Source organism: Stylophora pistillata, chromosome 3 (genome assembly GCF_964205215.1).
Source record: "Stylophora pistillata chromosome 3, jaStyPist1.2, whole genome shotgun sequence".
NCBI lineage: Eukaryota > Metazoa > Cnidaria > Anthozoa > Scleractinia > Pocilloporidae > Stylophora > Stylophora pistillata.
The window spans coordinates 40,887,535-40,911,128 of record NC_142521.1 but is presented as its reverse complement, the minus strand read 5'-3'; the positions used below and the strand labels follow the sequence as shown (position 1 = coordinate 40,911,128).

At 37.5% G+C, this 23,594-nt stretch overlaps 2 protein-coding genes across 8 annotated transcripts in view; one reads left to right on the top strand and one right to left on the bottom strand.

Annotated features, from left to right (window-relative positions):
• Window positions 1–133: 133 nt before the first annotated feature.
• On the bottom strand, window positions 134–21,692 carry LOC111340793 (bifunctional 3'-phosphoadenosine 5'-phosphosulfate synthase). Of its 4 annotated transcripts, none has more exons than XM_022947698.2 (12): window positions 21,556–21,692; window positions 9,228–9,342; window positions 8,667–8,902; window positions 6,748–6,886; window positions 6,523–6,641; window positions 6,025–6,138; window positions 5,445–5,556; window positions 4,980–5,185; window positions 4,649–4,846; window positions 3,835–4,041; window positions 3,413–3,544; window positions 134–2,564 (listed from the first exon to the last, which is right to left on the bottom strand). In XM_022947698.2, exons 1-12 carry the CDS (start codon window positions 21,556–21,558, stop codon window positions 2,322–2,324), a joined length of 1,824 nt encoding a protein of 607 aa, XP_022803433.2. In that variant the 5' UTR covers window positions 21,559–21,692; the 3' UTR covers window positions 134–2,321. The 4 variants fall into 4 exon arrangements, with proteins under 4 accessions (XP_022803433.2, XP_022803430.2, XP_022803432.2 ...); XM_022947695.2 differs by lacking the exon at window positions 21,556–21,692 and adding an exon at window positions 17,241–17,393; XM_022947697.2 differs by lacking the exon at window positions 21,556–21,692 and adding an exon at window positions 11,501–11,636.
• The window catches only part of LOC111340791 (protein FAM13A), a 24,280-nt gene continuing 18,583 nt past the window's right edge, over window positions 17,898–23,594 (top strand). For 2 of the 4 annotated variants that reach the window (XM_088754375.1, XM_022947693.2), the window contains exons 1-6: window positions 17,898–18,193; window positions 18,437–18,880; window positions 20,327–20,429; window positions 21,580–21,699; window positions 22,148–22,225; window positions 23,034–23,101. In XM_088754375.1, coding sequence (XP_088610501.1) covers window positions 18,761–18,880; window positions 20,327–20,429; window positions 21,580–21,699; window positions 22,148–22,225; window positions 23,034–23,101 — 489 coding nt within the window. In that variant the 5' untranslated portion in view covers window positions 17,898–18,193; window positions 18,437–18,760. Of the gene's footprint in view, window positions 18,194–18,436; window positions 18,881–20,134; window positions 20,174–20,326; window positions 20,430–21,579; window positions 21,700–22,147; window positions 22,226–23,033; window positions 23,102–23,594 lie in introns of those variants that run through there. The other 2 variants (XM_022947692.2, XM_088754376.1) reach the window with 2 other exon arrangements.

Here is a 23,594-nt window from a genome sequence, read left to right as displayed (position 1 = left end):
AATGTGGGATGCGGCACTGGGAGCCACATGCTGTCTGAGCTGCCTATTTTTAATCTTAGATTTTTTTTCTTTAAGAAGTAGACGAATACATCTGACATTGCTTTCTCAAACATTTAACAACCACAAATTCACATTTTCGTAGGTTAACGATTTTATTTCTGGATTAATCCCACTCTACTACAGTGCAGGCAGGAAACTCAGGTGTAATAACAACTGAGAGAACACAGTCGGCGACGCCCCATCTGCGCACGCACATGAACTCTGCTCTATCAAAGGAGAAAAAGTCCAGTCAATTCCACAGGGACCTAACTCATCTTACCCTCAATAGAGCTGGTTTAAGATTTCTCACTCAGAACCCTTTAATATTCTCATAAAAACCACAGGTAGCCCAAGCTCGATGTTTGAGTATAAGTGTATGATACCGTTATTAAGGTTACCGTGCACCTTCAGGGGTGTCTCGCGCGCAAGCGATGTAGCGCGTCCGGTTTAAACTATAGATATCTAAACCCCGGTATCAAATAAAGCTTAAAGGTCCGGCTATCAGACTATACCAAAAATTCTGAAAAAAAATTAATTTCGAATTTTTCACCTCTCAGAATGCGAGCGCCCGAATAACCTTTTGAACGTTACATCTCAAAGCGAATTTTGTTTTTCGCTTATTTAATGTGTTCCTCCGTTTCCGGGGCCAGAGCGCTAAAAAAACATGTCTGCGATTTGCCATATTCGATTTCAGTGTAAAGTTACAGAACATTTTTGAAATAGGATTAAAAACATGTGGAGTGATCGTATAAAAATCGCTCTGAAAAAGAAGTATTTAGAAATAAAAAATTCGGAGACACGTCCTTGTTGTTTATATGTAAAACTAGCTACTGTCAAAATTTGAGAGCAATCGAACAAATCCCCTTTGACTTGTAGCTCTTAAAGGGTGATTCGGGCGCTCGCATTTAGAAGTCGTGAAAAACTCGACAAATCATTTTTTTTTTCAAAATTTTTGGTATAGTCTGATGGCCCGTCCTATAAGTTTTAATTTGATATAGGGGTTTAGATATCTACAGTTTAAACCGGACGCGCTACATCGCTTGCACGCGAGACACCCCTGAAGGTGCACGGTAACTTTAAGCAACAGTAGAAATAAAAATAACTCTTGTGTTTAAAAACCAAACAATTTTCCTGAATTAACTTAGAAATAAGAAAGCTAACTGTGCATCTGTCGAACACGTCGAGCTTAGGCTAACTGTGAAAAAACAACTGGATACAGAGAATACACGTCGAACACGTCGAGCTTAGGCTAACTGTGAAAAAACAACTGGATACAGAGAATACACGTCGAACACGTCGAGCTTAGGCTAACTGTGAAAAAACAACTGGATACAGAGAATACACGTCGAACACGTCGAGCTTAGGCTAACTGTGAAAAAACAACTGGATACAGAGAATACACTATGGTCGTACGCTAGCAAACGTTCTCTTGGATGAAAACAGAGACATGGCTCAGTAAAGGGGGTGAGAAGAGTGCAAACCACTAACAGTGAAGAAGTCATTAAGAGACGAAAGGAGACTTAATCATTTGAGGTAAGATGAAAATATTGAATATCGCTTCAAATTTACTAAGACATCACAAAGTTTGTACGAGAGTTCGGCTTGAACTTTCCACGAAAAATGTGTTTAAAATTGAAAAACGAAAACCTAACTACAATAACTACAAGTAACTGGGTGATAATTCCACCTGAGTTGAAAAACATTAAAAATTTAGCGCGAATGAACATCACTGTATGGAAAATAAAGGACTACTGATTTAATGTACTGTACCCAAGGAAAAGTTCCTCGTTATTTGATAATGGCAACTTCACTGACAATGGAAAGGTTCTTTGAGAATATTAAGTCTGACGAAAATCGATTTGAAGACGGCTCATTTGAAAAAAAAAAACATTCTGGTTCTGCTTGTGAATGAGGTTGGGTCTGGTTGAGCCCTCAGTATTTGCACGCGGTTTTGAGAGTTCGCAAAATTATTTGATTCAGTGATGAGGTTCGGAACTTTCATGATCACCCTAACTCTGAAAGACTTCACGAATTTGAAAAACCATTACTACAGAGGTGTCTATAACAAAGCAGGAGAATGTCTGGTGAAAAATGAAAATTAGTGCAAGAAATTTCTCTTTCGTAATCTTTTTTTTTAAGATAGGGTTTCATATCGATTCACGACAGACTTAAAATCAATTTCTGCTCTGACTAAAATAAGTAAAATCGAAGGCTGTTGCAAATGCTATACTTGTAGCGTAATATAAAGCACTACCATTCTTTGAGCGTACATGACGCAATCACTAATTCTTGTTGAGAGAACGATAAAAATTGGACAGAATCTTCCACGCTTTTGGCGCCATGAATCCATCCGGAGGTTCCTCTCCAGCCCTCGCCAATGCACGCATACGTGTTCCAGAAATGAAATCAAATTCTTCCTTTCGCTCAGGATCAAAGAATTCCATCTTTTTATCTTTAGTATTGTACGCTGCCACACGGAAAGGGACAATCTCTAGCTGTGTGAGTCCCGGTGACATAGTTAAAACCTGGAAAAACCAAAGAATATTTGAGCTTCGTATCATAAAAGCTGAAGAATGACACTGATTGTTTAAGGCTGCATTCACACTTGATGGGCAACATGTGAAAACACCTTTTTTCAAGTGTGCCCACGCCAGAATTCGGGCACCGTGTCCTGAACCAGCACTGAACGGGCCACTGATTACTTGTATGATATCAAGGTACCCATTATCTGAACACAGCACCATTTTGTGTCAGTGTCTTGGCACTGACGCAAAATGGTGTGAACGCAGACTAAGTCCCTGGGATGAATGAAAACCACCACTTCACGTGAACTGGTCAGACGCCCCTTCACTATCCATGGGGACCTCTAGGTACATAACAAGATCACCAGTAAGCCATAATCTAGCATTATGCGCGTCACGTGTCCAGTCACAAGAAAGCGAGACCGAAGAGAAGGGAGATAAGACATTGAATGGGAAATACAGATCTCAACAACACAGAAAAGGGCGATGGGTGAATAAAATCGCCAGGTGTGTCGCCGGCTTAAGAACATCGAAGCAAGGTTAGCCATTATGCAGACGTCTCGCAAGACTTGGATCAGGGGCCTTACTCTGTCTCCTCTGGGCTGCGTACAAAGCGGGGCGGGGATAATCGAAGAAAACAGACGCTAAACAATTTTTAAAAGAAGAAAGCGAGTAAAATTAGCCTAAAATAATTGCAAAAAAAGTAGGGAAGAACTACGCAAATCAAACCTGGTCGAAATTGGCAACATTAGCAATACCTAAGACAAGGTATCGTCGTGAACTCTTACACTTAACATGGTTCTTCGCAGTCTAAAACTGTTTAGAGTCACTCTCGTTTCTTGAAAACATACCTTTCTGCCATGTGAATGATCAAAAAGATCCCTCTTTGGATTGGGATCAGGATGGGGCATCCCAGCAGGATCTCGTCCTACAATGAAGAAATTTGCCCCAGCTGCCACACGCGCCTTCGCGTGCCATTGAACCTGTAACAACCAGAAGTAACTCGGTGAGAAGTACTCTCGTTTCAGGCTTGGCCCTAAATCATTTTAAAGGATAATTCCATTGAATTCCGAAAATAACAATTTAACAACGAGTCATGGTGTGCGCACGGCCTACTGTGCGGACGTTGTAATTTAGGCTGCGCAGACGATTGGTGTCGAGTTTGAAGATTAAGCGCATCTCCAGGCTTTTCCTGTGAGAGTTCGCACCGCCAACAAAATTCAACTAAAACGTGCCTCGTCGCGCGAGTACCCAGCCTCGTCAAAATACCCACCTCTGTAGGACCAGCGTACATCATAGGTGAGGGAAATATAGCTATGACTGTGTTTTCAGGGTCCAGTACACCCTCTTCCATTACAGCATGATGTTGTGCCATTCGTACTGGTAATGGAACGTCATCTTGCTTAGTCCACCCTCCAAGGGGATGTAGTAATAATACTGGCTTTTTAAATCCTCTGTCAAGTAACTTCTGTCGGGTGTCCTGAGGGGAAAGTAGTAGATCAAAATTTTGGGTTCAAGGAATGGAATGATTAATCATATTATCTTTGTAACGAGGAATTTTTATTCTGTAACAACTGTGGTGGCAAAAAGGAGGAGCGTCTAAACTCTCTGCAAAATTTTCCAGATGCTGGTCTTACTTCTAAAGCTTTTGGCTCACAGCTTTCTCTCTATATTCTACTCTTAGGGTCCGCACTACATCCTAAGAATGGTTTTAATTTTTTTAATCGTTATTATTATAATGATTATCATTTATTAAAAAATCACATTTAATGAAGAAAAACACCTACAAATGATTAAAATGATAAGGACAAGGTTCTGAAATCATCAAAGAAATACCACTTCCATGTTCCCACACACCTTATTTTCCTTTGTCGTACGTGACATTTTGATATTATATTACAAAATTTAGAGTCGCTAATAGGTAACGCAATCTAGAGCCGAGTTCACAACTGTCATCTCTTTTTTCCCCGTCATAAAACAGAGTTAATGGCGATTTTCTGCTAAATTTTTAATTGCTCAGTTGGAATCGACGTTTTCGCTTCTTTTAACCTTCTTTCACTTTTTCCCTCAAATATTACCATTCTTACCTGCATAAGCAACGCATGTCCATTATGTACTGGGTTACGAAGTTGAAAAGCAAACACTGCGTCAGCATCGCGTCGTCGGAATTCAGCTCGGAGTTCATTCGGAGTCTTTCGGTATTCGTCAAGTTTATCATTCCATTTGATTCTTTCCAGCGCCTCTAAGTCTCCACCAACAAACCAATCACCACTTTCATAAATCATCTATAAACAAAATTAAATGAAATAAACCATTGATTCTCCTTTCATATTGCGGTGATCTTCGACTTTCTCATCTAAATAGACCAAGTTTAGCGAGCCAAAAATATCGTAATAATACATGCAACGCGTATGTTACCTTAATGTAAGGATGTCCTTCATGCGTTAATCCAAATTGACGGGCCGATCGTTCTTCTTTGCGGTGAGGGTAGAATTCCGGATCTCTCAGGATAGCTACTGGTTTTCCTTCGTATCGCAGAGCTAAGGCTTTTTTATCTTCCAGTCTCTCCTTGTCAGCGGTCTGAATAGGGAGCACGATGGGAATGGACTGATTGACCACGCCCTCTACGAGTAACAGAACATCTGACATCAATAACCTGCAGTTATCATCGTGGCGGAAAATGTAACCACTAATTTTTTTTTTTCTTTTTTTATGAATAGCCGCGGCAACGAAAATGTGGAGACAAATTGGTCCGCTATCTTTGGGCAAATGCATTGCCATCAGACAGAAATGAAAGTTCATCATCCTGATGAAAGGCAACTGCGCGCCTGATTCTCAAAGTGAAAATTTCAGGAGAGAAAGATTCTTAAAAGGAACACTCACCGTCTAGCAAGAGTCCAAAATGCTGACACTGCAAAAATTCACGCTCTCTCATAAAACCTTTCAGAGGCGTGGCCCAGCCCTCAGAAAGAACTTGCACCCACTGAAGATCTAACTGCGGAGATATTACCACTTTTTAACACAACTAATGTCGTGATTGAACTGAATTTTGTTTTAGTAACCTTCAAGAGACTGTTGATAGTCATCCTACATTGCATTGGTTTTCTTATCTCTGCTTGGTCATAGGTTAAGAGAACTTGCCCAACCCTTTCAACTGATAGGATTCAAATCTGAAAACCAATCAGCGACTTTGTCCATCACGTTTTCCCGCGCGTAAGGAGTACCTCCCGTTTTCCCGCGCGTAAGGAGTACCTCCCGTTTCCCCGCGCGTAAGGAGTACCTCACGTTTTCCCGCGCGTAAGGAATACCTCATGTTTTCCCGCGCGTAAGGAGTAGCTCGCGTTTTCTCGCGCGTAAGGAGTACCTCGCGTTTTCTCGCGCGTGAGGCTTATTGCTGCTTCTTACTTAGGTTTTGGATTTTTGACACTAAATCGCAATGCATCCTAACAGAAGCAAGACCAACCTTTGTTAGCTCAACAGACGGCAGTTCCTCTGCTTCTTTCTTGGCTTCTTCGACTTTTTCTTCAGGAACAAACAGTTCTTTGATACCGCTGTAAGCTGCATATGGTAAGATCCCCTGGAAAAAAGAGAAACATATTTGATGAGGTGGTCCAATCTCCCGTGTGAGAGTAGTCCTCAGAGGAAGTCATAATCACGTGACTTATCTTCAGGTCGTTGAAATGTCAGTAAATCAGAGTAAATCAGAGTAAAGATATTACGTCCTCGACCAATCGCAATCAATGTGTATCTGTCTTTAAGAGTTTTAATTTCTTTTTTTTTCCCATTTTTAACCAGCTGCTCTCAATACTGAGGTTTCATCTACAGATGAAACTTCATTGCACGGGACTTTTCTCAGAAAAGTTCGTAACTTAAATCATGGCCAGCAAACGATTCGAGAGGACGAACAATAGCTTGTTCAGGTTTTTTTACAGCTCATCAAAACTGCTTTTTAACTACTTACCCTGTCTGCAAGGAGTTTGATGACTTCTTGAACACAATCGTCCACGGGCACTTCTCCTGATTTCAAATTCAGTTCGGGTCTGCTTGGAGGCTCATATGCTGAGTCAATACCAGTAAAACCTAAAATAGACACCATTCAAACCGGTCAGAAGTGAATCGGCATAAAAGGAAGAAATCGTTAGCGAGGAAGTCGACTAAAGAAAGACCCTTAAGTGTTTGACAGAACCTTTAATTTGGCCGGCTCTGGCTTTCTTGTACAATCCTTTGACATCTCTCTTTTCGCAAGTTTCCAAGGGAGTGTTCACGAAAATCTCAAAGAATGGCAGACCAGCATCTTCATGCAGCTTGCGAGCCTTCTCACGATCCTGAGAAAGGAAACAAAATTTGCCGAAAGCTTGTAAATTACATGGTACAATTTGGGTTACGAAAGAGACAAAAATTTCACTGCTCCATGACTTGTTGACGCAATTTCACTGAGATTTTACATCGTACTTTGTAAAGCGCTCTATCTGATTCTGGAATTCCCTGCTTGATTTTCAAGTCATTCATAAGGGGAAATTCTTATTTAAAAACCTACTTTTCGTCATAACGGCGTACACAGTTTTGTCGAGCAAAGTATTTGAACTAGTAATCAAAATCAAACTGGTCGCATCTCGCAGCCCCGAGGGACAAAGATTATCACCAACTGTCCTCAATATCATGTTACAGAAAACGAATCATTTTCTCCACGCCGTATCCCAGCAACTTACCGTGTGTTTCTCAAAAAGCCTTAAACTTTTCACCCCCTAAAACTTTTCGGGCCCGTTTTAGGCCACATTCTCGGCTCCGAGATTTTCGTGTAGGGCTTCGAGAAACATCCGAAAGTTCTTTCGAGTATTTTATGGGAGGGTTTTCAGAACAGAGAGTATTATGCAAATTTTAAAGTTAACAGTTGGAGCCGTTCAACTGAATCTCAACACTGTATCCAGGTAGCAATGCCACGTAGAAAGCATTCGCCAACGCGAAACTAGAATAATAAAGCTTGCATTTACACTCGGCTCAGTGAACTTATTACAAGTCTTCTTGAACTAGTTTGAGGTGACCATGTTAATATAAAAATAACACCTTTACGCAGTCAAGAGACGGCCGTGTTTCGCTTCGGAATTTCCACTCCTATTCTATTATGAGCAGAGCGTCATTTAATGACTAACTAACCTCAAGCAAAAAGAGAAATTAATTAACTTGGAGTGTATCTATATATATAGCTGGGCACGAGTGCGTCTGTAAATCGAAGAGGGAATAAATTTAGGATACATTCCTCACATGATGTTGCCAAGAAATCCCCAATCGAAAAAAAAAATTACTTCAAAATAAATTAAATATTAGTCGCTCATAGGTGAGTCTTATTTGAAAATCTTTCTATCGAAAATGAGTGACGTTGGTTTGTACCTCAGTGACTACAACTTGTTTGATCAATTCTTAACAGTTCTGATACAATGAAAAATATATGAAGTTCATATATTTTGAAATGTGGTATTAGATACATACGTATCTTAACAGTTCTCTTTAAAAAATTGTATATTGCTTGGGAAATAATCTTCAGTAACGGTACAGACAGTCTTGAGAATGTTTTTAACAGTTAAATGCAAAATGCTCATTAACTTCTTGACACAATCATTTACTATGGCGAGGTAAAAGTAAACTAATTACTCAATGTTACCACGATACAAACTTTAACGGCGAAAATTTGACGTGATTGTTAGGGGTTGATTCAAAATGGAGCCAATTTAAACCACAAATTACTGTAAACAGCGATCTCACACATTTAAGAGAACATCAAGTTTTCTTTAATAGAAGCTGGTGAGTCTTGAAATAAAAAGTTTATCCTCAGCATTCAGATGAGATATAATTTAAAAAAAAAGAGTTTCTCCTCAGCAATCAAATGAGATATAATCTTGGGGCATTCAAATTATTTCGCATTCAAATGAGTAAGTACCTAAAAAGCCTTTTCCCCTTATTTTCCTTCAGCGAGCTAGGTTTCTTTTTTTAGACTAAAATTTTACAAATCTGGTTTTTTTTTTTTTTTTTTTTTTTTTTTTTTCAGTCCCAAGAAAAACTTAAAATACCGAGCCAAAATTAAAGCGGTAAATAAATGTAATATCTTACCCGCTCGTACGGGCTGATAAAAGCAGTGAGACAGATCATGCCGGAGTCAGCAAACAGCTTAGCAACTTCACTAACACGACGGATATTTTCCTCGCGGTCTTCTGGGGTGAAACTCAAGTTACGGTTAAGTCCAGTTCTCATGTTATCACCATCTAGTGTGTACGAAGGAATACCTTGTCGACATAAGTAATCCTCAAGGGCCATACTGATTGTGGTTTTTCCTGCCCCAGAAAGACCTATGATAAACAATAAAACAAGTAGTCATCTCCTAAACACGAGAGGTCAAATGTCTGAAAAGATTTATGGTTGAGAAAGAAAGCCCTCGAGCGTATGCACCCAATTAACGACAGTTTCATACGCGGCCGAAAAAATTGACAATTAAACGTATTCAGTATTCTTACATCACGTTGTTACTATTGAAAAGTTTACTGATGGATTCAAGACATATTAAAAAAATAAAGAGAAAAAAGAAAAAAAAAGATATCGAAAAGGATTCAGCTGGCCAGAGAATGTTCAAATGGTCTTTCGGTCGGGTTTGGTAAGAAAAATTGCTGTGTTTACCTGTAAACCAGACAGTACATCCTCTGAAGCCGCCTCGTGTACCGACAACTTGTCCTCTTTTATCTCGGGTGACATTGTGCTCCTTATAGAAGACGTTTGTAGCTTTAACAATATTCTGTGAGAAAGAAAACAGTAAAAAATTCAACAATCCATTTCTTGTCTCCGCCATAAAACAGAAAAAGTCGATAAAAGTGTCTACAATATGGACAAAATTTGCATCAAGCGCGCTCTCCGCGGGAAGTTGAATTAACGCAAAGACATACCGAAGACCAAAACTGATGACTTCCAACGCAAGCCATGTCTAATCTCGCTGTTGTGAAACCGTTATTATGCAACACTCCGTTCGTAAAATGGAAAAGTTGCTCTTGCTTGAAAATTTTAATCCCGGTTATAGGAGTTGTAACGTCACAATGGAAACCGTGAATTCGCTTCAAGAATGTGCCAACGAATTAAAAAGTTCTCAGCACCTTACTGGCTGAGCGCTGGATAATGTTTTATGTATGATTTCTCTCTTGCCACGAGTCCCACGCAAAATTTTGATAACTTTCGCCAACATTCGCTAGTAACTTTAGCTAAAAAACTTTAAAGATGTTTTGATAAAAATAACGTTTCGCCCAACAGTGAAAAATGTATCATACGTAAAGCAAAGCAGCCTTCCGAAAAAAAAAAAAAAGATTAAGAATAACCGGATAAAAGCACAGATAGACAAACAAGCTGTTATTCAAAACAATTTCGACTAAACGTCTCGATCACGAGTACCGGCGCACCTGTAACTACTGTTAAACCCAGCAAAAATAATCGATTGACTCTAACAAACTCGACTTTATGGAGGTCTTTCTCGAAAAAAATCTGGGAGATTTGTGTTTCACAACCTTTACGTCAGACAAGGCAGCGGCTCCCCTATGGCTAATTGGCTTCATCTACATCGCACTCCTTCAACATTAAATTTTGGTCCTTAACGTTTGTTTCGACATGAACACTGAATTTTCCTCTGCCAACTATAAACTCTTCTTTAAGTTTTCAAATCTCGTTTTGTCATCTGTTGAATCTAAGTTCCCTCGACTAAATGTCGGTAAATAACTAAAAAATGAGTGGACTTTTTCATAGTTCAAAGGAGTGACAAATTTCCCTTGTTTGGTTATGTTCCTGTACCACTTCCTCCCCACCCACCCTTCCCTCGTGAGATTTATAACGACACCCGTAACACAGAGATTGGTTTCGTCCATTCACTTGGTCAGCAGTCAAGCAAAACAAGCAAGCATAAGTCTTCTCTTGAAGCCAAACCAAAATTCAAGAAAGAAACTTTGCATGGAGGACCATAAAAGAGCCTTGGCTTTGTGATCAATTTGGCAATTTCACGAAAATACAAAACAAAAATTTCGAATTCAGCTGTAGCACAAAAATTAATTAGGCCGTTACTCAAACTTCGATAGTTTTATACACTCGTAGATGGTCAAATAAGACCAAGAGTATTAGATACAAATTGACAATAACATTACGCGCTAAAGAAAGCGAAATGAAACCATTTAAAGAGAAGAAACATTTCGAGGACGCTCGCTCGTTGTGAAAGAGCGGCTATCCAATCTGGACTCTGAAGGCTGTTTTCACTTACGATGGAGTCGTAGAGCACTTCCGACATGATGAAAAAATCCGAGTCGTAGCAGAGTCATAAGGTTGACGGAATAATGAGAACGGTTCCATTTTCTAAAGATGCGACCTATGACTCCGACGCTTATTACAAAGTGGAAACTAGGTTGTCGGAGTCACAATCAGTGGTAACCGAACCGACCAATCACAGTGCGAGTTCTCAGGTAATACGACGTCTTACCACTCTGACAATTTAGTTTCCACAGATCACAGACGCCTGATACAAGTTGCGTTTCTACTCTGATTCCCTCGGTTTTTACATTCACCAGATAACGATTGCGATTTCGCCTTCGTGAGAGAATCGGTGTAAACGGCGGTCACGACCCAGGTTCTACTGACCCGTCCGGCCTCTCCGATGTCAGTGAAAACCCGCCTTTACTCGACACATTTCAGACTTCAGTCGTGTTGTCACGCAAAGTAACTTAGCCTTTTTTCACGTTAAGTAACATATCAAAAAAGCACCCATAAATAAGTTCGGCTTGTTTAAAAATCATTGAACTTATTTAAGAGAAAATTCTAATCGATCGATCGATCGTGAGTACAATCATGGTTCGCAAATTTTGCAACTGTAAAGAAAATGAATGCAACAAAAGATGCACATATCTTAAAAAATGAAACATAAATACCATGGACAAGACAAAATTATACGGAAGAAGACTCTCCTTTCCGAGGTGCCTGTGCTTTTTGCCTCCTGCTTTCCGAGATTCACGAGAACGGGAAAAAAAAAAAACACAAGTTGTAACACAACCCGTGGATTAAACGACAACCTTACGTATTGTGTTTCCGTTTAGGAATCACAGAAGGACACGGGAGCAAAGATCAGATTTCTTATCAACATGAAACTTGAAGCCGAAAGGCTACAAATAGAGGCGTCTAATTTGAAGTAGCGTACGAGTTCGGAAAAGAAATTCATTTTAAACCACTGAAAGACTCGAAGCAAATCTTTTTATGTGTTCATGCCACTCATTCTACAAATGAGATGGCGGTGTGACTTAATTCCTGCATAAAACTCAAGAAGTAAAGAATTTAGGCTCGACTACCTCTGTTTAGGATACGAGCCCGCACTCTTTCCCCCCGAGCCTCTTCGGAGAATGAAGAACGGACTCGAGAGATGGGGTAGAAAAAGGAAAGTATTTGGCCAGCAAAATGTGTCTATTCATAGACAAAAGCTCCAAAGGGATTAACATTATATGCATGAAAAAGAGTATCTTTAGACTTTGTTGCGCTCGAAAACAGTGGTGTAACGCGGCAAATTTCAAAACTTTGAAAGTTTTAATAAACAACATATTGTTTGTAATACTTCAAAAGTTCTACTTTAACCCTTTCTCCACAAGCAATAAATGAACCATGTCATTTAAACTCATTGGCTTTGGCAAACACGTCACGTCTACAATATTATTCGGATCGCATTTATCTCGCACACCGCAAAAAGGCTGCCATTCTACGTATCGTGCTCCCTCCCGTTTCCCCTTCCCCATTGGCAAAGTTTATTTTTCAACGTATTTTTTACATCCGAAATGGCAAGTTTATCGTTACTGTACACTGACATTGTAATTAGGCATCGCTTTGTTAATATATGCATTTCGCTCATAATTTTAGCATAATCATAGGGCTGAATAGGAAACTCGTCATTAATGGTGAACACATGGGCGCGCTTTTCGATTGGATTTCGTCAAACCTAAACAAAAGTAACTCAGTCAGAAGAAAGAAACGTCATTTAAAGAATCCAAAATAGCCTATGAAAACTCGAATAAAAAAAAGCAAACTAATTGATGCAGAGGAAAACACGGTTTACCAAGGTGCAACTGATTTAAGATATTTTTGGATATTTTTCGTTTGTTTGTTTGTTTGTTTGTTTTTTTCGAGGTGGCGTAAGCATTTGGACGAATCAGAGCAAAGCGATGCATAACCAATAGAATACTTTCGACCTTGATTTGAAAATTGCTCTTGAACTACCACTAAACGCGACTAACTAACAACATATGATGCTGTATATAGATCCAGTTATAATTATAACTATATATTTAACAATTATTCCACGAGCGCGCGTTGGATATGAGATGATAGATAGCCAACGAGGCGCGTAGCGCCGAGTTGGCTATAATCATCTCATATCCAACAAGCACGAGTGGAATAATTGTTTTATTAAAAAAAACGCCCCCAAGATATCAGACAAATCTTCCCGACTTATTTTGTAAGAAGAAACCGGACGTTACAATGTACAGATATTAGATTATGGTATATTGGCTCATATACCATACTGGCTAAGCCAATAAAAAGTCTTGAATTGCATTATCCTATGATCCAGTTTTTAATAAATATATATATAATATCATTGAGAAAGGAGTGGTCAACTGAAGACTTGGCTTGGCATTTATTACTATTTAGTTTTGTACTACACAGCTTGTGTGGCACTCGTCAGATAAAATTGCCAAATGCGAATTTACTTAAGTTCGCATTTGGCGATTTTATCCGACGAGTGCCACACAAGCTGTGTAGTACGAAACTAAATAGTAATAAATGCCAAGCCAAATCTTCAGTTGACCACTCCGTTCTCAATTATAACACGCTCTAGCTCACTATTGAGCACTCTGAAAGTAGTTCTGCAGATCAACTTGTTATATATAATATACATATATATATATATATTTAAATATATTTACTTGTATATAGATATATAGTAATATATACTATATATCTATATACAACTGGATTTATAGGAAGTCTGCTTTCTGATTTTTCCGTGTTACAGTACTCGATACATAAAGTAGAGCGCAATATATGCTGAGTTAGAAAAATACAAAGACTATGCTTTCATCCCTACAAGCCAGTTTCATGATTGCTCACCCATCAGGGGATTTTATTGATTAGTGCATTCGTAACCATCGTTTATTTACTTTGCAAATTTGCATAAGAAGCATGGCAGTAATAACGTTGACCACTTTATTTCATGGCGCATCCTTTCATCAAGATCACCCTACAACAGCACAAGTGAAGGACACAACCTCTGCCTAAAAGAAAAAATAGTTATCGTCTGCCGACCTGAACTATCATCACTCGATAAACGTAATGAACTTGTCTCCTCATGCCGCCACAGAAACAAAGCGTTACTAATTGAACAAAGCATTTAAATTTACCGCCACGCCTCTTACGCAAATTTGTAAAGTATATTAATGATGGTTACGAATATTCTTAACTATAGAATCCCCTGATGAGTGAGCAATCACAAGGCAGGCTTGTAGGGATGAAAGCACAGTCTGCATTTTTCTAACTCAAAATATATTGCGCTCTACTTTTATGTATCGAGCACGGTAACATGGTAAAATCAAAACACAGACTTCCTAATACATACATATATATATATATATACCTATATGCATATACATATATATATAATTTGTAGTTCCTGTTAAAAATGTAGGATAATTTAGGAACACATTGAATGATTCCATTTTCAGAAAAGGATTTAACTTGACACTTTGAAAATGGCCCTTCACAAATTCCAAATCACTCCTCAACAAGTTGAGATCATCTCCCTAAAGTAGGAAGTCACTGTTAGTAGCGACACTTTCATGTCTTCCAACACTTTCACCCTTTAAACCCTAAGATCAGCATGTATACTCTCCCAACTCTTCTTTATAACTGTCCTGTGGTACTGACAAGGATAATTACATAATTACATACATACATAGATACATACATACGTTAGTTGACCACTTCCTGGCATGGGGGCTTTTCAGGGTCAATTCCCAGGAATTGGCCCTGAAAAGCCAATTTGAAATCACAATTTTGAGATCACATAATTTATGCCAATTTTGAAATCACAATTTGTCCCTTTACAAATTGTGATTTCATTTTGCCTTTCCAATTTGAAAATATATTGCTATGGTAAGGAGAAACTTGTATTCTGTCAGGGTTGGGTGTGAATGATTTTATGATCCCTCTTTCCTTTTCATCAAAAACTGATATGATTGATTAAATCAAGGCATCAAATTGGAGGGTTGAATCTTATCATATGATCCATGCACGCCTAATGCCCAATATAGTGAAAGCAGACAAGTGTTAGGAAAAGGTGAAGCAGGCTAGTCCAGAGAAAGCCTTCCAGCCCTGGATGACATGATGGCTCTTTTGTATTTCTGAGGGCATGCATGAAAATTGTAGACTTCAATTAAGTTTGAAATGCATCAGAAAACAAATTGTGTTTAAAGATTGAAGAAAAGGAAAAGTTTTTATCATATAATATTTTTAGTACATTCAATTGTTCAGTTTGCACTCCCCTTTTGTTTGCAAGTAAGTTTCATTTAGGTTGAAAAGAAATTTGCATCACTAAGGGGTAACATGATAATGTGCTTATTGACAATATTTAGTCAAGCTGGATCGAGTTTGGTTGAACTCTTGCTCACAAAGCATAGACCTTGTCATTGATAACATCCAGCCAAATTTTTCCCATCTGGCCAAACAAAACTCAGTCAATAAGTACAAATAATTTTGGTATTCATTGTAAGAAAAGTATCAGATAGAAAGGACAATTACAATAATTGAAGTCTTGGGAATGAAAAGGTTAAGAGTAAAAATAGCTTAGACCATTGAAATTTAACCTGAGAATTTTACACACAGTTGATCAGTGTATAATCAGAGAATTATCTAATGTTTTCTGCAGAATGGACACCCCCAGATGTACATGTTTCCCATTGCAAATTAATTTCCATTTTAGAAGTGCCATACTTAAAAAAAAAAAAAAGCTCACTCCCACATACAATGCAACTGAAAGAGACAAATAAAATTGCACTCACTTTACCATGCATGGCTCTATCTGCAGTGGATACCAAGACAACTGATACTTACAGTAAGAGACTAGATTGCAAAGTCTTTTCTACTGACTGAATGAAGAGTTCTTACCAATCTGCTTTCATAGTAGAATGATAACAGCTGGTATGATGAACAGTAGGTAATATTCTCTCTACTAGCTGTGTTAAGTTTATCACATTCAAAACGCATTTAATCATGTGGAATTAAAATGCAATATTGGGATTGTTACACCAATTTTATCATAAACAAAGGTTTGTGCTTGAGTTTTATTACTTTTGAGGTATAAACAACCATTTTTATTCCAAACTGATCATACGACTGATAGCTGATTGGAATCATGCAACTACCCTTGCAATAATAATACAAATACTGGTTTTGTCAATCAGAAAGGTGAAAAAAATATTTAAGTTTAGACCAGTTATTACAAAATTCAATTTAACTATGTAACTTTAGCCAGGAAATGACCCTGGACAACAAAACCTCCAAAATTGGTAAATATGCTTTTACACAAAAATAACCACATTGGTTTCCAATTAACTTTTCCATGAACACCCAACCAAGAAGATTGGGCAAATTTGACATATTTAATGAAATCCACAATAAATCTTTCAACAGATTACAGATTTTTCTATTTCATAAAAGGTGATTGTTGGGAACTATTGAAATCAATTCAAAGGTACACTCAATCGGGACTTTTTTCAAAGAAAGCTCATAATCAAAACCTCTATTAAACTGAAAAATAGAAGGATTAAGATATTCTAATGACTGGTATTTCGTAACAGCTGTGTAAAAGCTGGTTTTAGCCGCTCACTCTGTAAAGGATAACATATTAATCCGACAAAAATAATGTCAAATTTCGAAGCAGCGGTTGAAACAGTTATTCGAAAAAGGTGTGTATACACCTTTAGGCAAATAAATTCAAATACCTACGGTTCGTTCGGCGTTCTCTTTCCTTACCTCTCTTACTGAGATTCTAATTACACCTACTTATAAGAAAAGAGTATAAGTTTGTGTTAATATTATTGAGATCGTTGGTGGTTGCAAAATGAAGTTTCATTGAGGGAAGAAAGAAACTCCAACGAGAGTTTACTCAATCGCAATCAAGCTTATTTACCAGTTTTCCGGTCAAATTTGAAAAGAATTTAACAATTAGCCGAAAATATTCGATACAATTTCAGGCTTACGCATAATCGTCATGATTAGGATTTAAACCTAAAGAAGTTCAATGCCTCGCCAACAAGGCGAACAGGCGAATCCAAACAAACACCAGACATCAAGAAGCCTACATGCACCGTTTAAGCTTACTACACGGAGGTTTCCTTCCCCTTTCCTGATATCAAACAACTGAGAGCATATATGTGAGAAGGAATTTTTAATTCAGAGGAAATCAAACACGAAGTTTAGACTAAAGAAGAGAATAGAAGTCGCGAAGCAATCTCGATTTTCAAACTTCAAGCAATGGAAGCGAATTCCACTACCATAGATACAACGCGAAGTGTTTACAAAGAAGATCTACAACTGAAAAGGTGAGGGAGACAACAAAATTCAAACACTTACAGCTTGGGAGTCCCTCAGTCGGGAGTTGCTAACTTGAGCCATGACTCTGATTTAGACCAAAAGGAACCAAGTAATATTTCAATGTTTGAAGTCCAAAGGAATATAAATATTAAGAATGTTTGGAAGACTAGTAAGTCTGGAGCCGGGCATTAAAACCGGAAGTGACGTTTGTAAAAATTACGCAAGCGCATGAGCGAAAGAATTTCTTTTCTGAGAGCCCCTAGTTACATGATACGGCGGTCACAAACATAGTGTGGTGTTACAGTAGTGGTATATCATACTCAGAAGAGCACATAAGAGACAGATTGGGATCATTTTGAACAGTTTTACTCAAAGAAGGACGCAAATTTTGTAAACATGCATAGGATCCCTTGCAACGTGACCCCATAACTGTCACCTGGCACTGGATTGCAGAATGCCTACTAGCTCAGAAATAAAGGGGGAAATTAGTTAGATAATCATGAACCTAATATCTGGAACTACATTTCTGAAAACCTGAAAAAGGAGGATTGTAACAACTAAATCACTGAACAAAATGACAATAAATTTGCCTCAAATTTCCCCGAGATGATCCATGGGATATTCCATGTGACTGAAATTCCACTGTCTGATTGGTTCTTTTGATGTGCGCTTGTATTTACACGAAAAATTTAAGCAAAACAAGTTCAGATAGTTAACTGAAGAATTAAGTGGTGGAGCTGTCTTTGTCGAATATCGCGGGTTTTCTCCAGGCACTTTCAAGAAGTGATTTATAAGCACCTGCCCTATTTTAAACAAAAAACTGAGGAAAGCGGTCTCAGCCAAGCAAGTTCCGAGAAAGAAGTTTTTTCTGGGCCCGAAGCGTTTGAAAACAACGGACTGAATGACTATCCAGTGACATTTATTCGTCCTTTTAGAGGGATCATTATTTACTTTTCCAACGCTGCAGCTCTATGAAACTCTTCGTCAAAAAGGTATGTAAAATGAACACTTTGACCACGATCATCGCAAGTTGGGCTAATTACCTGTTGTTATTCTGTATACCGTTTTCAAGACCGACTTCATCAATGACAGGGAAATCTACGACCACTCTCAGGAGATCTTGTTAGGTTTTGTTTGCATAAGAATTGATAAAGGCGTTGTGTTGTTTGCAAACATAGAAGCAAACCTCTGTCATATAATTAAAACTGACTTTAGCTCCCTAATTTTCTGTTTAGGTCGTCAGCAATCGCATCAACGACTCGAGTTGCTTCGGACTGCTACGTCTTTAATCAGTACGTGACTGCTTCATAAAAGTTTTGAGCGGGATCATGCCAGTTTCCAACAGTTCAGGAGAAACTTGCAATGGTTTTGTGTCGTAAAATCCAACTAGTTTAATTGACATTCACAAAGATTCTGTCTAACATGAGAATCTGACAAGCTCTATTAAGGAATCTTTTCAGTGGTTCACGGTGCATTATCGTTGCAGCCTCGCATGGTCGATCTATTCGCTGTTTATTTTCGCATTATTACGCTGAATGTAAGTTTGGAAGCACGGATCTATGAGTCAGAGGGAAGGAGGGGTGAACCGACAACGTAGTGTAGAAACAGGTCTTACACAGGCTATACGCCCGATGTTGATATGCGCCTCAGAGTCAAGCGTTTCCGTGAGAAATCAGCAGGTAAGATTAACGAATACATAATCCCACAATATTTTCCGCGTTCTCCCGTTCTTGGCCGTGAATATTAATAGTAAACCGAAATGCTCCTTATAGCTTTACAGTGGTCAGAATCGTATTTCCTGAGCTGTGTGCTAACGTTGTATTTTGTTCGGACAGTAACAATTATCTGCACTACATTAAAGCGATTTAAGTTTCTGGTTGTCGTGTTTATAACATCTATTCTATTTATCTGGACAAAGAGACTTCCCTTCGGACCTTTCAATTTTAATTGTTGGAATATTACTCTATTGCAATATGCGATTTCATTTTGCCTTTCAAATTTAAAGACCAGATGCGTCTGTTTTGTCTTTACCGGCTGTAGTCATTATTTCTGCTGGTGAGCTGTTAGGCCTGCAGTGTAATGCACATGGCTACATGTATTTAAGGAAAGGCAGTTTATCATACCTGTGATATTTCAACCATAAGCGCTTCACTCCCACCAAATGCAGTTTGTATCACACAATTTATTATTGCATAATTTTTTTATACACTTTCTCTTCCAAGAACTATTTTTGCTCTTAACTCCTCCTTTCGGGATTTTTGTGGGAGTTTATTAGTGTTTTGAAATTAAAATTGAAATCAATCAATGGTAAATACATGTCTGTAATGTTTTAGGATTCCAGCCATTTATTTTTTGTAGTCTTTGAAATACTATTCTCATCTGAAAAGCTGAACAGGTGCTGCTTAGAATACAGTTGTATACATATTTAAGGACAGATATTGTTGGTGCAAAGGGTCAAAACTTAATTTCTTTGAGAGCAAGAATTGTATTCCCAATATCCAGATCTTCTTGTGAAAAAGTGAATTGGCTGAATGATGGGATTGTTAAAGTATGAGCGAAATAACAATGTCTGAGTGGGGAAGGGAAGATTGTTTTGGTTCAATGCACTGGGAATTTTTAAGACTCAGGAAATTGGAATGCATGAGATGTCTGTGTGAAATGTCAATTTCACCTCTTTGTCTGATGAAACCAAAATGGTTGACCTTTATTGTTGGTTAGGTTTTTGTAGTGAACATTTTGTCAATCGTGTTAAAGCTTGAAAATAACTACAATATATCAGATAGAGGAGTTTACAGAATATTGATATCATTAATAAACAATGATCTCTAAAATATTACATGCAAGTTGGTCACATTTTGTTTGACAGTATCACTGACATGTCATGTGATGGACTGTCATGAGCAGTTCCATAAGAGAATTTATGTATTACGTGTTTAAACAAATTTCAAATGATCTACAAATTTTTTCGCTTGGTAAATGGAAGAATTTCTTTTATTTTGAAAGTGTTAGGTCTTTTAGCTGTTATTCTCAAGTAAAACCTTGTAAAGTGACCTGTCAAGAAATAATATTTGCTATGATAATTTTTTAGAAGTCTGTTACAAAATCCTTGATTGTTCGTCCTTTAGGGCTCCGATCAACTCTCTGTCTCGCAGACTTCCGAGTCAAGAATGGCAAAGATGAAAAAAAAAATCAGTTCACCCTTGCCAAAAAGAAGAAGTACAGGTAGTGGTAAGTAACATTTTCTAAATTCAGTTTATCCAAGTGAAGAATATCAACCAAAGATATTATTTATGGAATCGTTTTAATCTTGTTTCTTGAGTAGAAGCAAGTATTTTTAGTATCATCCTTGTCTGACAAGTGGCTACTTGTAAGTAAATGTTACCTAGTTGAATCACGTTAATTATGTAGTGCTATGAACATGAAATAAAAAAAGTAATATGAGATATATTCAATTCAAATGTCAGTAATATTTGAGAGCAGAAGCAAATCATATGATCTCTGTGGTTAGGGAAGAGGTAGAAAAATAAATGGAATGTTATTGTGAATTAATGGTAACAGATGACTTTTCATTAAAAAATAGATAGATGTAATCAGCTAAAAACACCATCAAAATTTAATATCATAAACATAACAGTTTTTCAAACGTCCACAAAAGTGCAACTCTCTAAAGATTGTATCTTTCCCTCGTGATAAATTTATACAACGTCATATTGATGCTCACAAATTAAAAATTTTGCAAAGCATATACAATTTTGGTAAATGTTTCCTGAAAAGTACCTTGTGTTTCAGGTTGAAGTGAAGTAGAAATAATGTTTCTTGGCCCTTTACTCCATCAACCTCCTATCTAGTTATTGTAAACTTATTTGATTTTAGGTAAATTTGCACATCAGCATTGTTTTTCTTTGTGTTCCTGTTTTTTCTTGACAATTCCTGTTATCTCTTATTTGTTATTATACCAAAACATATGCAACTTACAGTATATCTGTTTAGATTTTGTAATCCACTGTGAAGAATCAATTTGCTTCTATGTATAGGCCATTTAAAAAGGGCTTTGTGTAGTTGTAACTTCAGCTTTAGAAACTCTTTATAGTGGTTAAAACCATTATTGTGGTTGTGGTTTTAGATTCCCTGCAGGAAAAAAAATTCGAAGAAACATACTGTGTATCAAAAAAAATTTTCTTTGTTTTTTATTCATCACGACTGCCCCAAGATGTGGAGACTAAAGTATCAAACCAGTTTGAACAAATAAATGCTATACACTTAGGCAATATGTTTGACATTGTCTTAATTGTAGATCAATAATGGCATTTTTTTTTTTTTTTTTTTTTTTTTTTATTTATTATTGAATTCTTACCATTTGATGTTTGTGTTTTTCTAGGTGCACCGGCAATGACCAACAAGACCTTTGGGGTTTCTATTGATGAGTTACTGAAGCGGTCTGAAGGAAGAGAAATACCGCCAATCATCACAAGCATAGTAGAATACCTAACAAAGCATGGTAAAGTTAATGTTACATGTTCCTTTTCTTTTTTTTAAGGGGGTGGGGTGGTAATTGTGATATTACTATTTGTTTTGTAGTTGTCTTGCATGTGTACTTATCTTACTCTATATACATGGTATGTAATGAACTTTCTTATATGTATATCTCTCAGTTAGTACTTTGAATGGTATGATAGGTCAATTTTGTTGTAGCTAAATTCAAAAGTTTGTTCCGATTACCAGATTTGAACCCAGTGACATAAGAAATATCTCATTAACCTGTTTTCTTGGTCTGTACTATAAGTTACAGAACATAACTTTTTGACTCAGTTTTATATTGAATGGGTTGCATGCTTATTGCCTGAGCAAGGCAGAAAAAGCTTGGCCTGGAACTTACAATACAGGTGACAAACTCAGTTCATATGAGGTACATGTATGTACTAATCAACTTTGTTTCTGTCACTTAGGTCTAAACCAGGAAGGAATTTTTCGAATAAGTGGTAATCATAAGGTGGTCGAGTCCCTCAAGGCAACATACGACAGAGGTGATGTCTAAATCCTGTTTTATTTCTATACTGTTGCCATGTTGAAGAGCATTTCAATGGACTGTCCTAAAACCAAAACTAAAGCAATCAAAACAGCCAATGAAACCAAGGAAAATTCACCAAGTCCCAGTTGTATAAAGGTTGGATAATGCTAAATGTTTTGCTATCACTTATCTGCCAGATAGCTATTTATCTGCCAAATAGCAACTGGGCCTAGGAGCCAATGAGAACTTGAAGTAAAAACAAGCAAGTTGTCAAAAGTGTAGGAAAACACAATTCACTAAGTCATGATTGGTTTTAGTTTTGAATCTGATTGGTTGAGAGAGTGGGGCAAGTTTTCAGGGCCAATTACTAAAGAAAGTAAGGCAAAGAAAAAGCAATGATCGTGGATTACTTTCAACACTCCATTGAAAATTGCTCTTTATACTGGGAAAAACAAACTTACCAGTCACTGTGTTGCAATTTCTGTTTTTCTAAAGCAGTGTCTGCTGAACTGAAAATAGCCTTTGTATCTTGAAAGAATATGAATCCTGTCAAGTCTCCATTTTGTGAAGCGAAGCAGAAATGTGGCCAGACTTGTTTTTGATGCTATGATTTTTTCCTTTGATTTTGCTGTTTTACTGGATAATGATATTTTTTGTCCAACCAAATCTCTCTCTTATCGTTTGTATCAAATTTTTCCTTAATAATAATATTGGTTGTGTTAACTTTTGCTTTACATCGTCTGATGGTGAATTGGAATTTGAAACTCTGGTCTTGATACAAAAAGAAGTAATGTTTATACTGTATTTTGTTCCCTTCCATCAAGATGGCAAAGCCAACTTGGATCAGGTTGGAGATGTTATAGCTGTGGCTGGTTTACTCAAACTTTTCTTGGTGAGAAGAGAGTCATTGGCCATTGGTGAATGATTCACAGATCAATTGATAATGGTAATTGAACTGAGTGGAGTGCAATTTAGGCTGAAATCATACGTGTTATTTCAGATGAAAATTTGCATGAAATGAGGTTCAATTACCACTTTATTACATCCAGTTTGAAATCGCCCAAATACAGGACTTGGTCAATTCAAATATTTTATTGATGCAGTACTGAGCCGGTTTTTAAATAAAAAGCAGAACCGGAAACGCTTTTACATCTTATTTTGTATGCAAAACAGAAAGACTTTGACGTCATGTGTCAAAAACTCAGTCAAGTGTAAAATGATGCGATTTAGAGCAAAAAAATGGTGCGATTCATGAATGAATCGCACCAATTAGAGCCAATCAGATTACAGGGACCACCAGTGATTTCAAAATGGATGTAATAATTTGGCTAATTGACTTTCTGATCAGTTAATTTATGAAGCAGAAATTGGAAATCATGCTTTTT

What these genes read in the sequence shown, in the direction of transcription:
- LOC111340793 (XM_022947695.2), bottom strand. Translation starts at nt 17,282, where the DNA reads ATGGCTCAAGTTAGCAACTCCCGACTGAGGGACTCCCAAGCT. An exon ending in TTTTGGACTCTTGCTAGACG is followed by an intron (nt 5,186 to 5,444) that starts GTGAGTGTTCCT and finishes TGTTACTCGTAG; the next exon opens with AGGGCGTGGTCAATCAGTCC. An exon ending in TGTACGCTGGTCCTACAGAG is followed by an intron (nt 3,545 to 3,834) that starts GTGGGTATTTTG and finishes TGGTTGTTACAG; the next exon opens with GTTCAATGGCACGCGAAGGC.